The sequence below is a fragment of the Acartia tonsa genome, chromosome 4, assembly GCF_053477335.1.
Source record: "Acartia tonsa isolate MP-2025a chromosome 4, ASM5347733v1, whole genome shotgun sequence".
NCBI classification, from domain to species: Eukaryota; Metazoa; Arthropoda; class Copepoda; order Calanoida; family Acartiidae; genus Acartia; species Acartia tonsa.
Genome location: NC_137263.1, coordinates 47,983,199 through 47,997,756, shown reverse-complemented (window position 1 = coordinate 47,997,756; position 14,558 = coordinate 47,983,199). Strand labels below are relative to the sequence as shown.

Genomic DNA, 14,558 nt, shown 5'->3' with positions numbered 1-14,558 from the left:
AGTATTGGTCATTCTTGTATGTATATTATGTCCTTGCATTGGTCATTCTTGTATAGGATATTATGTTCATGTATTGGTCATTCTTGTATTATATATTATGTCCATGTATTGGTTATTCTTGGTGTGTATATTATGTCCAAGTATTGGTCATTCTTGTATAGTATATTATGTTCATGTATTGGTCATTCTTGTATGATATATTATGTTCATATATTGGTCATTCTTGTATTGTATATTATGTTCATGTATTGGTTATTCTTGGTGTGTATATTATGTCTAAGTATTGGTCATTCTTGTATGTATATTATGTCAATGCATTGGTCATTCTTGTATAGTATATTATGTCCATATAATGGTCATTCTATTATAATATATAATGTTCATATATTGGTCATTCTTGTATAGTATATTATGTTCATGTATTGGTCATTCATGTACAGTATATTATGTTCATATATTGGTCATTATTGTATAGTATATTATGTTCATGTATTGGTCATTATTGTATAATATATTATATTCATGTAATGGTCATTCTTGTATAGTATATTATGTTCATGTATCAGTCATTCTTTCATAGTATATTATGTTCATGTATTGGTCATTCTTGTATAGTATATTATGTTCACGTATTGGTCACTCTTGTATAGTATATTATGTCCATGTATGGGTCATTCTTGTAAAGTTTATTATGTTCATGTATGGGTCATTCTTGTATAGTATATTATGTTCATGAATTGGTCATTCTTGTTTAGTATAATATGTCCATATAATGGTCATTCTTGTACAGTATATAATGTCCATGTATTGGTCTTTCTTGTATATTATATAATTCTTATGTATTGGTCATTCTTGTAGTTTATATTATGTTCATGTATTGGTCATTCTTGTATAGTATATTATGTTCATGTATTGGTCATTCTTGTATGTATATTATGTCAATGCATTGGTCATTCTTTTATAGTATATTATGTTAATGTTTTGATCATTCTTGTATAGTATATTATGTCCATGTATGGGTCATTATTGTATAGTATATTATGTTCATGAATTGGTAATTCTTGTTTAGTATAATATGTCCATATAATGGTCATTCTTGTATAGTATATTATATTCATGTATTGGTCTTTCTTGTATATTATATCATGCTTATGTATTGGTCATTCTTGTAGTTTATATTATGTCCATATATTGGTCATTCTTGTAAAGTATATTATTTTTTTATATTATGTTCAGTATTGGTCATTTTTGAGTAGTATATTATGTTCATATATTGGTCATTCTTTTAGTGTATATTATGTTCATGTATTGATCATTCTTGTATAGAAAGTTCATATATTGGTCATTCTTGCATAGTATATTATGTTCATGTATTGGTCATTCTTGTATAGTATATTATGTTCATGTATTGGTCATTCTTGCATATTATATTATGTTCATTTATTGGTCATTCTTTTATATTATGTAATTTTCATATACTATATATTATGTTCAGTATTGGTCATTCTTGTATAGTATATTATGTTCATGTATTGGTCATTCTTGTATAGTTTATTATGGTCATGTATTGGTCATTCTTGTATAGTATATTATATTAATGTATTGGTCATTCTTATAGTGTATATTATGTTCATGTATTGGTCATTCTTGTATAGTATATTATGTTCATGTATTGGTCATTCTTGTAGTGGTTATTATGTTCATGTATTGGTCATTCTTGTATAGTATATTATGTTAATGTATTGGTCATTCTTATAGTGTATATTATGTTCATGTATTGGTCATTCTTGTATAGTATATTATGTTCATGTATTGGTCATTATTGTATAGTATATTACGTCGTTATATTGGTCATCCTTGTATAGTATATTATGTCCATATATTGGTCATTCTAGTATAGTATATTATGTCCATATATTGGTCATTCTTGTATAGTATATTATGCTTATTTATTGGTCATTCTTGTATAGTAAATTATGTTCATATATTGGTCATTCTTGTATAGTATATTATGTTCATTTATTGGTCATTCTTGTAGTGGTTATTATGTTCATGTATTGGTCATTCTTGTATAGTATATTATGTTAATGTATTGGTCATTCTTATAGTGTATATTATGTTCATGTATTGGTCATTCTTGTATAGTATATTATGTTCATGTATTGGTCATTATTGTATAGTATATTACGTCGTTATATTGGTCATCCTTGTATAGTATATTATGTCCATATATTGGTCATTCTTGTATAGTATATTATGTCCATATATTGGTCATTCTTGTATAGTATATTATGCTTATTTATTGGTCATTCTTGTATAGTAAATTATGTTCATATATTGGTCATTCTTGTATAGTATATTATGTTCATTTATTGGTCATTCTTGTATAGTATATTATGTTCATGTATTGATTAGACAACTGTCTCTTATGTTTCCTCTCTCTCTCTCTCTTTCTCTCTCTCTCTCTATCTCTCTCTCTCTCTCTCTCTCTCTCTCTCTCTCTCTCTCTCTCTCTCTCTCTCTCTCTCTCTCTCTTTCTCCTTTCTCTTTCTTTTTCTGTCCTTATCTCTTTCTTATATATTTGCACTCTCTTTTACTTTCTCTTTACAAATGTTTACCCTGTAATAACATATAACTCCCTGTTAAAATATTAAAAGATATAGGTCAATTCTTAAATGCAAAGCTTCTCCATAATAAAGGGCTGTAAGCAAGAATCTAAAGGGATAAGACAATGGCCGATAATTTGATATACATCCCCAAAGATAACTCACAAAATTGCCACTTTTGTAGATTATAATTAGTAGTTGAAACGTTTGAACACTCAACTTAAAAAAAACAACAAAAATTCAGTAAAAGTCCCCAACAGTTGTTAGCCAATGAGTAAGAAAACGTTATTGTAAAACTTTGGGGACTAGTTTAATAAACAGCCCATTGTCCGCTCTCTCTCTGGGCAACAAGTCTGGTTTGTTAATTATTTGTCAAGATTTGAAAATTTAAAATAGATTATTGTTACTTTTCAAATTTAAATAGCTGTTAAGCCCCTTGAATCTTTAGGCTCCGTATTAGAAGGGACCAGAAAAATAGTTTAAAACCATCATACCATGCCAAGACTTAAATCTGAAAAAATAACCTAAAACTATCAAGGACCTATGTGAAGCTTACCTAAAGTAGAAAACCCAATCGGTTCAGTAGTAATTTAGATTTTAAACTTTAGACAAAAAAAACTTTATAATTTTATATAATAGGATAATCAGAATTTAAGAAATTTAAAATATAAACTAAAGTTAGTAAGTCATGAGATAGGCTGTTATGGTCGATGTTATCCTCGTTTAGGTTAATATTTCATCATAAAAAAGGGTTTCTCAATAATTTTGTATCAAAACAATTTTAATTTTGTAAGGCTTCAAGGGTTTGTCTTGAGGCGTAAACAGAATGGGAATTATCATTGTTTTACTAATCTTTATAAATCCTTGTTTGTTTGTTTTTCTGTCTGTCTGTAACGAAGAGTCTCGCTATGGTTCTCCTTTATAGGGTCCTGGGAAGGTTTATAACTATTTTGGGGAAGGGTACTACCACCCTCTTAAGAGAAATCGCCCGTAGAAAAAAATTCCCCGTCCACGAATTTTTTTGGATTAAAAAAAAATTAAAAATGATTACGGGGGGAGGGGAGGGTCGACCCTACCCACCAAAAAAATCCCTATGCTTCAAGGGGCGTAACCGCTATTAAGTTTAAAACGTTTGACTTCGCCCCTATCCTTTGTATCTGAAGAGGAGATAAGGAGAAGAAAAAAAAGCAAATTCCAGCCGATGAATTAATTATGATCAATAACAATAAAACTTCCTGGAAGCTATTTTAAGATTCCTTTAATGGGAGTTAAACAAAAACCTACTATCTAAAAGGTTTTAATAACAAACGTTTCTAGAATTTCAATTATTTTTCCAAAAATTTAATTTATGGTCTATCTAGCTAGAAAGGAAATCAAGATTTTTTTCTTAAATAAAAAAAACTTATGTTTTTGAGATATCATTTTTGGTATAATTATTACGATTTTTTAGGGGGTAAATCTTTTTTTCTTTTTAATTTTTGCAAAAATAATTCATAGTATATTTCTACTGAGTACGCCTCTGGTTAATGGGGTTAACAAAGGAAATTGTTACCAGTTTTCTTGTTGATAATACACCGAGGGAATAATTTTACCTATCTAGATCATCAAAACTCTCAATTATTAATTTCAGAATAAACTTTCCCAGTATGGCTTCGAAACCGAATAATATCCGGTGGATTAGAACCGGTTTTCAGCCATAATTAAAAATGAAGTATAGCATCGTATAACAGACAATTTTCATAAGATCAAATCCAGTTTTGTTAGAACTGGACCTCAGCCTCACGGGGCTAACAAAACTGGTTTTAATCTAATAATTTTTTATTTTAATATCCACGGAAAGCTGTCTATAATACGATGTGACAAGTAACTTTTTTTTCTTCTGAAACGTTATAAAAACAAAGATCTTTTTATTTTTGTGTACATGAAAAATAATTTATGTCTTCTTTTTTAATGGCTCTATAAAATGCATTTTTATTATCTAAGCAATAAGATTTTATAAACTACTAGCGGCTTCGCCCGTAGCCTCAAGATGCTTCGCCCCAAGAGGTGATTTCAAAAAAATTAAGTACCACTGGTGCAACAACCACCACATTTAAAAAAAAGAGTTTTTTTCAGTTTTGGGGGGGTGACCCAACCTCTAAGAAAAAATCCTAAAACCACCAAAGGACCAGTAGGTATATTCCCTGAAGAGTAGAATCCGATCGGTTCAGTGGTTACCGAGATCTTACGGAACAGACGGACAGACGGACGGACATCATTCTACTTTGTATTAAAGATAAATGAATAATTAAATCCCAAGGTTCTCTTCAGAAGAAAATTGGATAAATTGATACAATATTTGATACTACTCTAAAATATGTTCCATTCCCTTTGATGGGGATGGGGGGGGGGTGATTTTAGTCGATCCTTAAAATCTGTAGCACCCCCCCCCCCCCACCCAGAGCACTCATATTTGAAATAAATTGAAAAAAAGGAGGGAGTAGTTTTTGAAAAAAATACCCAACCCCTTTTTTTTCTAGTTAATTTCAACAATAGAGGGGGTAGTTTAACTGTTCGCTAGGAACTATGAGGAAAGCACCCAAAAATCCCTTATAATCCTTATACTAAAGTAACAGGATGTTTGTCTGTGTATCTGTCTGTGTGTCTGTACCGAAGGATCTCGCTAACCGATGAACCGATCGGGTTCTCCTTAACAGGATAGCTTCTCATAGGTCCCGGGAAGGTTTATAACTATTTTTTTGGGGGGTAGGACACCCCCAACCCCCCAAAAAAAATTTACAAAAAAATTTTGTAAATTTTTTTAACTAAAATTAAAAATGAGGGGGGGCACCCCCCCCCCCCAAAAAAAAAAAAAACTTTTTCTTTTCAAATCTAAAATAAGAAATTGAATTATTAAATTCGACTCCCTCCTTCTCAAGTGCCCCTAGAGGCCTCTAGGGGCGTAGCAGCTAGTCTATAATACAAAGTAGAACGATGTCTATCTGTCTGTTTGTTTGTTTGTACCAAAGGATCTCGCTAACCGCTGAACCGATCGGGTTCTCCTTTACAGGGTAGCTTCTCATAGGTCCCGGTAAGGTTTATAACTGTTTTCTTGGGGGGTGCGACACCCCCAACCCCCCAAAAAAATGAAAAACTCCTACCCCCCCCAAAAAAAAAAAAATTTCTTTTTCTTTTTAAATTAAAATAAATTTTTTTAAAATTATTTCTTTTATATTTAAAATACGAAAAATTAGGTTGATCAAACCTCTTGGGCTCTAGAGGCTAGGGGCGAAGCCGGTAGTAAACTTATATAGTATTGTGATTTTCTGAAGAGATATATCAAATATGCAGCAGTGATAGCCCACCATAAATTGAAACACGACAAGTTTCCACAAACTTTGTCAACAATTTCCAACAAACATATATTCTAATTATTTCATAAAGTCACAACTCACAATGTTACTTTCAGAGAGAGAGGGGACAATGGGCTGTTTATTACACTAGTCCACAAAGTTTTATGATAACGTTTTCTTATTCGTTGACTTAACCACTTAGGGGACTATAGTGAATTTTAATAGGTTGATTCATTGAGTAGAGTGTAGAAACGTTTCCACCATTAATTATAATCTAAAGAAAGTGTAATTTTGTGTATCATCATTACAATGTACATATTTTTATCGGCCATTGTCTTATCCCTTTAAATCCCTGTTTACTTCTTTACCATCACTTGGGAATAAGGCAGCAGACTTAAGGGATAAGATATTGCATATTTCGAATGATGATAAACAAAATTACCACTATTGTTGATTAAAATTATTGGTTAGAACTAACCAATTAATATTTAACAAAAGTATCCAAAGGTTTTAAGACAAAGAATGAGAGGGTGTTTTTTTTACAGCCCAATGTCCCCTCCCTCCCTGGAAAAGGGGGTAAGTCAGTACACACACATTTAAATGTTACATCATAAATTCTGGTCAGCTGAATTTGAGTTGCCGATTGTGTACACAGTTTCCTCGGTGTTTCCTCATCCTATCTCAATATTTACTACTAGCTAAAAAGGCTTTAAAAAAATCAAAATAAGCTTTTTTAGCTAGTAGTAAATATGGAGATAGGATGAGGAAACACCGAGGAAACTATGTACACAATCAGCAACTCAAATTCAGTTGAATTAAATTCTATCTTTGACTTTCAATTAAAACTTTACCTTCAAATTAATCAAAATAACATGTTTAAAATTAAACATAATATTATATACGAACTTTGTTCCGTTATAAATTATCTGCAAATTATTCAATTCGATTGGCGGTCAGACTGTCAAAAGGTTGAATAGAGTAATCACAATCAAAAAGACAAAAGCGTACAAAAGCGACCTAAGACTAAACAATTTTTAAAAGGTTTTTTACGTTTATATACTTGGAAGATATTGGAACCTTTAAATGAACTAAAAAATGACCGACCATTACATGAGGAAAATTTGTATCAAAATATCCCAATTCACCCATTTTCACAATCTCTCCAAAATATTGATTTCTATGAATTAGACATCACTATATCAAAAACTGCAAAGAAAAAAATATTTTAATGAAAAATCTACATATATCTATATCTTTTTAAGTGTTGTATATTTTGGTAAAACATTCGAAAATAAAAAATAAATATTTCGAACCTTCGGCTTCATATCAATTTTATAACTTTATATTGTAATATATTATAGCATTATATAACTAATATGCTTTGCTTATATGAATTTAATTATTCCTGTTTTGCCAGGTATGGGATGACCCGCAGAAGTTACCACATGAGCGGTCAAGTAAGGTCTTCATGAGACTTAACTTTAAACTACATGTTTACTTTGCTATCAAGGTAACGTTTGCTCAGTTTTTAGAAGCATTATAAAAATTACGTCATAATACAAATAACCAGTGATAGGTCAGTATACATTGTAATTGTATTACCAATTTTAAAATGTATATTGGCCTGTCATTGGTTATTTGTGTTGTGTGACGTCACTTTTTATTAGGCACTGTAAGCTGCTTGAACTTATAAAATAAATTTGTAAAATTCAAATGCGACAAAATACTATGACACAGTACAAAAGTTCTTAACCTAAAGTTTGTTTTAAAAGTCCTAATTAATGATGGATTTGTATATTACCAAATATGCTGAACAAATTTTAAAATTATATAAGATATTAAATTATTTTCTAGTATGGCTTCTAAACCGCATAATATCCGGTGGATTAGAACCGGTTCTCAGCCATACAGAAAAATTATGTATCGATTCGTGTATTTTTTAAGAATATAAAAAACTAAAATCAATACCAGTTTTGTTGGCCCGGTCCCTCGAGGCTATCAAAACTGGTTTTTAATCTCATAATTTTTCATTCTAAAGCTGTCTATAATACAATGCGATAAATATTCTTTATGATTTTTTTTTGTATTACTGTAATCTTGATTGATATAAAAGTTTCAAATAATTTAAAGATACTCTTAACTAGGTTATTGAAGCTGACCCTACCTGTATAGAGACAGATACTCCTAGTCTCACAGATACTTGGAAACAGGTAATTAGTGTCATTGTATAACTCATAGTTGAACATGATATTAAAGCTAATACTACCTGTATAGAGACAGAAACTATTAGCCTCACAGATACTTGGAAACAGGTAATTAGTGTCATTGTATAACTCATAGTTGAACATGATACTAAAGCTAATACTACCTGTATAGAGACAGATACTATTAGCCTCACAGATACTTGGAAACAGGTAATTAGTGTCAGTGTATAACCCAGAGTTGAACATGATATTAAAGCTGATACTACCTGTATAGAGACAGATACTCCTAGCCTCACAGATACTTAGAAACAGGTAATTAGTGTCACTGTATAACCCAGAGTTGAACATGATATTAAAGCTGATACTACCTGTATAGAGACAGATACTCCTAGCCTCACAGATACTTGGAAACAGGTAATTAGTGTCACTGTATCAGTGTATAACCCATAGTTGAACATGATACTAAAGCTAATACTACCTGTATAGAGACAGATACTCCTAGCCTCACAGATACTTGGAAACAGGTAATTAGTGTCACTGTATAACCCAGAGTTGAACATGATATTAAAGCAGACCCGTATTTTAGAAAGCTTTATTTTGATTGAGATATTTTCTAAGAAAATTTCCTTTCAAATTCCTAAAATACAGAAAATGCTTTTGTTTAAAACTTAATTAAATTTAATTGTTAATACTAATAATTATGCCAGGTGCGTGAATACCTGGAGCTTGAGGGCAACAGGTTGGCCGAGGAGCAGGAGTTCCTGCACTACTATGCCCTGCCCTACACCAGAAACCCTGCCTCACATCCAACCTTCCAGTCTCTCTTTCAGGAACAGTGGTCAGCCAAGCTCAGATCAGACCTACAAGATTATCTTCAGGTATAAACTTCTGGCTTTGGCGTAAAGTGTAAAGAGATAAAAATTTTAATGTTTTTTCCAGTATGTCTTGGAAACCGATTGGTAACCGCTGCATTAGAACCGGATCTAAGCCCTACTCTAAAATCATTTATAACATCGCATTACAGACAATTTTCACGAATATTAAAATTAATTACAGTTTTGTAAAACCCGAGCCTTTAGCACCTCGGGTCTAACAAAACTGGTTTTAATCTTAAAATTTTTCATTTTAATAACCGCGGAAAGCTGTCTATATTATGATTCGATAAATAACTATTATTTCAGAGTATCAGAGAGGTTTGTGGAGAGAGTTTGCTATGTCGTGTAGTGGCAGTACAGTGCCAGGAATTAGCTGGGGTGCAGTACACTAAATTATTACATCAATACTCTACACTCAGAGAGGAACATGCTAAACTAATAGGTAGGACCAACATCAAGCTTTTTTTTAAAAAAAAGCTTTTCTATGTGTGTGTGTGTGTTTAGCCATTGTTTCTTAGTGTTTGGACCTAATTAGTCATGGGGAAGACGAGACAATTTCATAGTCACTAGGTCTATCAAGCTCCACGCTCAAATGCATTATGCCTTGACTCGCTGTCTCAAAGGAGCTACTCTTCATAACCTCACCCTCGCCGAGTTATATGGCAGGTGTCCCAAATTAAGGCACCGTAATGAATGACCCTTTGGATAAGGGTTGTACATATATTATGTACATGACTATTATAAGTATCTAAACTACTCAATAATCTCACTTCTTACACGACCAGGGGAAGTTATGTGAATGTTTTCAACTGAGAAATTCGATTTGCCACACGGGGACTTGAAGTCGAAATCTCATCACCGTGCGTTACCACTGAGCTACGTCGCCCCCCCCCCCCTCTCTCTCTCGAGAGAGTAAAGCTTTTCTACAATTAGGGTCGGTCCGTCCATTATTTAGGGATGCTTATCGTTATCAGAATATCCATACGTCCATTTAAAACATGTTTTTTTTTAACTTTTAAATAACAATTTTTAATGTGAAATATTTATCCCATTCATCTGATGTTTGGAATACTGATTCCTAGGGCAACAAAGTACAATGTTACAAGCGAAGTATCTCTATAATCAGGTCCTAAAAGTTTAAGTATGTCCTCTAACAGTATCCTGAATTTATGCCATTTTGCAACAAATTTACTTGAAATTTTGTTTAGACTTATACATTTATATTTATATTTTTACAACCTAGGTGTGACAACAGAGTTGACCGCTGGACTGGAAGAGCTGGCGAGAGCAAGTCTCAATCCTAAATCAGATCCACATGATAATAGAAGGAAATGGATAAAGGTAAGCGAAGCAGCTTATAGTGCCTAATAAAAATGACATCATACTGGCCTACCATTGGTCAATTAAAATGTATACTGCCCTGCCATTGGTAATTTAGTCTGTTTATTGGTTCATCATTGGTCATTAGTATTGTATGACGTAATTTTTTTATAGGCACTATAAAGAGCTTATTCAGTGACAGGGATAGTGTACCTTAAGAATAACCATTTTGCCTCTTACTTATACACTTTTGCTTGAGAACACACTTTTGCACAAAGAAGGGAAGGAGAAAATATTGTCAAAAGAAATTTCGTTTTTCATATAAATAGAATATAATATAATTTTCTTTATATGCATATTTTTATTACTTTAATTTTATTCTTTAATTTATATATTTTTATTTTTAATCTTTATTTATTTTTGTTTTTGGTTAATTAGATGATTGATCGGTGTAATTCCGCGTTTCCAGAACTTTTCTCTGGCCCTGAGCCTCCACCACCAACATGGAGTCAGGTATAATCTGTTTTTTTTTCTGGAAATAATTTCTTTATCAATTTGTTTATAACTTTTTTCTTTTTTAATTTTTAAGCGCTAGCCACTTCAACCCTTACTTTAAGTGTAAAAATATAAGGATCATGGAAATAAAATGAAGTAGGGGGTTTCGTCGTATTTTCACAGTAGCTTTTAATAGATTATTTTAGGTTAGATTATTATAGGATATAATGATTTCAGGGTTAGGAAATAGGCCCCGCACGGTTAGAGCGCACCACAGGGGCTAGAAATAGGAGAAAAGCTGCTGTGAAAATACGACAATACCCGCTACTTCGTTTTCTTTCTATGATCTAAATATAATTCCCAAAAAGATAATTTAGAAGTAGTGAAAAATATTGTTTTAAAGGTGTTTGATAACCCTTTCCCGAATAAATAGCTTAAACCCTGACCGGGACCTATCCTATCCGAAAAATATGGTGGACAATAGGATTTATAAGTTGGAAGGAATTTTAATGTTAGGGGGAGATTTGAAAACTGCATCAAATTTTAAGGATTTTTATAAAATTCGTTTTTTGTATAATTCTTTATCTAATAGCGGAAATACAATTTAATTTAATTATTTTTGACATCTGTGATTGGTGAATTGAAAACTATCTGCGCTCTGATTGGAGAGGCTTAAGTGTCGTACATCATTCAACCAATTAGAGCGCAGGTAGTTTCTATTCCACCTATCCTATTGGTCAAAATTAATTAACTTAAATTGTATTTCCGCTTAGATAAAGAATTATACAAAAAACGAATTTTATAAAAAAAATCTTTAAAATTTGATGGAGACTTCAAATCTCCCCCTAACATTAAAATTCCTTCCAACTTATATATCCTAGTGGACAATTCAATCTATCTGTGATTTAAGTAACAAACGTTAAGATGAGTTATGTAAAAAGTATATTTTTAAACGTTGGGGTATGTACTTCATTTTATAGTTATTTCTCGCATCGTATTATAAACAGCTTTCCGCGGATATAAAATGGTTTTAATCTTATGATTGTACATTTTTATATTCGTAGAAAGCTGGATATAATACGATGCTAGACATAGTTTTTTCGTATGGATGGGAACCGGTTCCTATACATCGGATTCGAATGAATTCGAGAAATATTATTATAATATTTCAATAGAAATGATGACGCAGTATCGGCCCAATCAACAATAAAATGTTTATTTATCTTTTTAAAAGTTTGCACTTCCCCCACCCCCCCTCTTCCCCCTTACCTTTGACTGTCTAAATTATTGGGACATTTTAGGACTAGATTCTTGTAGTTTTAAATCATTCAACAAAAGTTAATACAACAAAATTAATGTAATTTGATTATTTCCTTTTTTATTCTCACTATTTTTTCCATTTTATCAAAGCTTACATGCTAGAAATAGTTTTATTATCCTTATAATAAAGTAACAGGATGTATGTTTGTCTTTACCGATATAGTTCTCTTTTATATGGTAGCTTCTCATAGGACCTGGGTAGGTTTACCACCTCCCTCCCATGAGAAATCGCCAAAAAAAAAAAAAATTTGAAACATGAATAAAAAGTATTTAAAAAAACATTTAAAGTGCCACTAGAGGCTTCAAGAGGCGTGGTCGCTGTTTGTTAATAAAGTAATTCAACTTTTATTAACTCTATAAAAACTTCAAGAATATACCTCCTCCAATTCATTTGTGTTGCGAATAATTTGCATAAAGTTGTGTCGTGTACCTAGAAGACTTTTTAGACTGGCTTATTGGAGATGAAAGGTACTGGATGCATCAAAACAGATGGATTATTGGTTATTTTGTTTACATGTAAACTTTGCATTCATACTTTTTACAATTTTTATTATTTACATAAATACAAAATACGAATTTTTCTTTGTTTGAAAGAGGTTTCAGTGTTTAAGTATTTATGAAAATAAGAAGTGTGAATGTACTCAAGGATCTAAAGGTATAAGACAATTGCTGATAAATTAATGTAAATCCCCAATGATGATACACTAAAATACCCTTTCTGTAGAATACAATTAGTAATTGAAACATTTGGACACTTAACTTAATGATCCAACCAATCAAAATTCAATAAAAGTTACCAAAAATGATAAGCCAACGAAAAAAAACGTTATTATAAAACTCTGGGGACTAGTGTTATAAACAGCCCAATTCTCACTTCCTCCCTGATTTTTAGTGAAGCTACTCTATAAATCAATTTGTCTGTCCGTCAGTCCGTCCGTCCGTAACGCTATGGGAGAAATGGGACTTACTCAGCTCCTATAAGTGAAAGAATCCTGAAACTTTTAAACAACATTCCCATCATTAAGGAGCACAATTAACTATAAAACATCAATGACGGTCGGACTGCTTTTTAGCAGGTTTTAGGCTATTTTTATATTTTCCATATTTTTAGAAGCGAGCTCTGCGTAACTGTGAAGAGAATTCCAAGTCTGGAGACAGCTCTAGCTCAGCAGAAGAATTTGAAGAAGACAGCTATGTTAAGGTGTGAAGCTTTTTATAGTGACTAGAAAAAATTACATCATGCTGGCCTACCATTTAAAATTAAAATTTATACTGGCCTGCATTTGGTAATTTAGTCTATGTATTGGGCATTTGTATAGTATGACGTCATTTTTTATGGGCACTATAAATAGCTCCTGATTTACATTTCTGCTATCTGAAAGACATTTTTAAGATGCACAAGATCTCTACAAAAATTTTCCAAGTCACTTTTTAAGATTAAGTACGTTTTTTCCAGTTTAATTAAGAACATTTGTCCTATATATCCTATAAAATTTTCTTAAGTTAGCCTAGGAAATTCTAAATATATCTAGATTAATGCAAGAGGACTTTTTAAAAATTGTTTAGTAGAGGAATTTTTATAACAAAGAAGCTTTTTACAGTGTAAAAAATGACGTCATACTGGCCTCCCATTGGTCAATTAAAATGTGTACTGCCATTGGTAATTTAGTCTGCCTATAATTGGTCATTTGTACTGTCTATAAACAGCTTCTTTTACAAATTCTAAGGATTGAATTCTTATTGTTTTAATTAAAAAAAAAAAAAATAGGTAGTGGATTGTCTGGACCCTTCACTGGTAATGGATGAACTGCAAGGTCATCACACCAGGACAAAATTACTCCTCCTCCAGGCGCTTAGATGGGTGAGAACAAATTATTTTAGGGAGGTGATAGGTTCGAAACTAGGCTTAACACCACTTCATAACTAAAGACGTTAAAAATTGTTCCTACTGCTACTATGTCGGGTGTGCAACATTAATAATTAGAGTAGGGAAAATGCCTTGGCCTAAAACAGGCGCAAATCATTACCATGCACAGTTAGGACTTCTAAGACAAAGATCGTGCAATCAAATTGTAAGGTCATCCCACACAGACAAAATTACTCCTACTCCAGGCGCTTAGTTGGGTGAGAACAAATTTTCCGGTATGACTTCGAAACCGAGCCACGAATAAGAAAGCGTTATTATAAAAACTTTGGGGACTAGTGTAATAAACTGCCCAATGTCCCCTCCCTCCCTTATCAAACTTCCTTTAATTCTAGATGGTGACAAAGACAGATCCAGAGGAGAGATTGAAAATTGTGGCAAGATTCTTAAAAATTGATATCATTGGTCTTCATACTATACAGGTCATATGATAATACCTGGATTCCAGGGATCTAAAGGGATAAGACAATGGCCGATTAATT

General features: G+C 32.0%; 3 protein-coding genes across 3 annotated transcripts in view; 2 read left to right on the top strand and 1 right to left on the bottom strand.

Annotated features, from left to right (window-relative positions):
* The window catches only part of LOC145317520 (cofilin/actin-depolymerizing factor homolog), a 90,749-nt gene that overhangs the window by 11,038 nt on the left and 65,153 nt on the right, over window positions 1-14,558 (top strand). The window lies entirely within an intron of this gene.
* The window catches only part of LOC145315506 (uncharacterized), a 53,571-nt gene that overhangs the window by 11,203 nt on the left and 27,810 nt on the right, over window positions 1-14,558 (top strand). Inside the window, exons 4-14 of the mRNA XM_080155489.1 lie at window positions 7,356-7,448; window positions 8,083-8,148; window positions 8,315-8,352; window positions 8,481-8,556; window positions 8,850-9,020; window positions 9,324-9,459; window positions 10,261-10,358; window positions 10,776-10,850; window positions 13,264-13,353; window positions 13,921-14,013; window positions 14,412-14,498. Of these exons, the coding sequence (XP_080011615.1) occupies window positions 7,356-7,448; window positions 8,083-8,148; window positions 8,315-8,352; window positions 8,481-8,556; window positions 8,850-9,020; window positions 9,324-9,459; window positions 10,261-10,358; window positions 10,776-10,850; window positions 13,264-13,353; window positions 13,921-14,013; window positions 14,412-14,498 (1,023 nt within the window). The remainder of the gene's footprint in view (window positions 1-7,355; window positions 7,449-8,082; window positions 8,149-8,314; window positions 8,353-8,480; window positions 8,557-8,849; window positions 9,021-9,323; window positions 9,460-10,260; window positions 10,359-10,775; window positions 10,851-13,263; window positions 13,354-13,920; window positions 14,014-14,411; window positions 14,499-14,558) is intronic.
* The window catches only part of l(2)gl (LLGL domain-containing protein l(2)gl), a 113,128-nt gene that overhangs the window by 80,792 nt on the left and 17,778 nt on the right, over window positions 1-14,558 (bottom strand). The gene's annotated exons all lie outside the window — the stretch shown is intronic.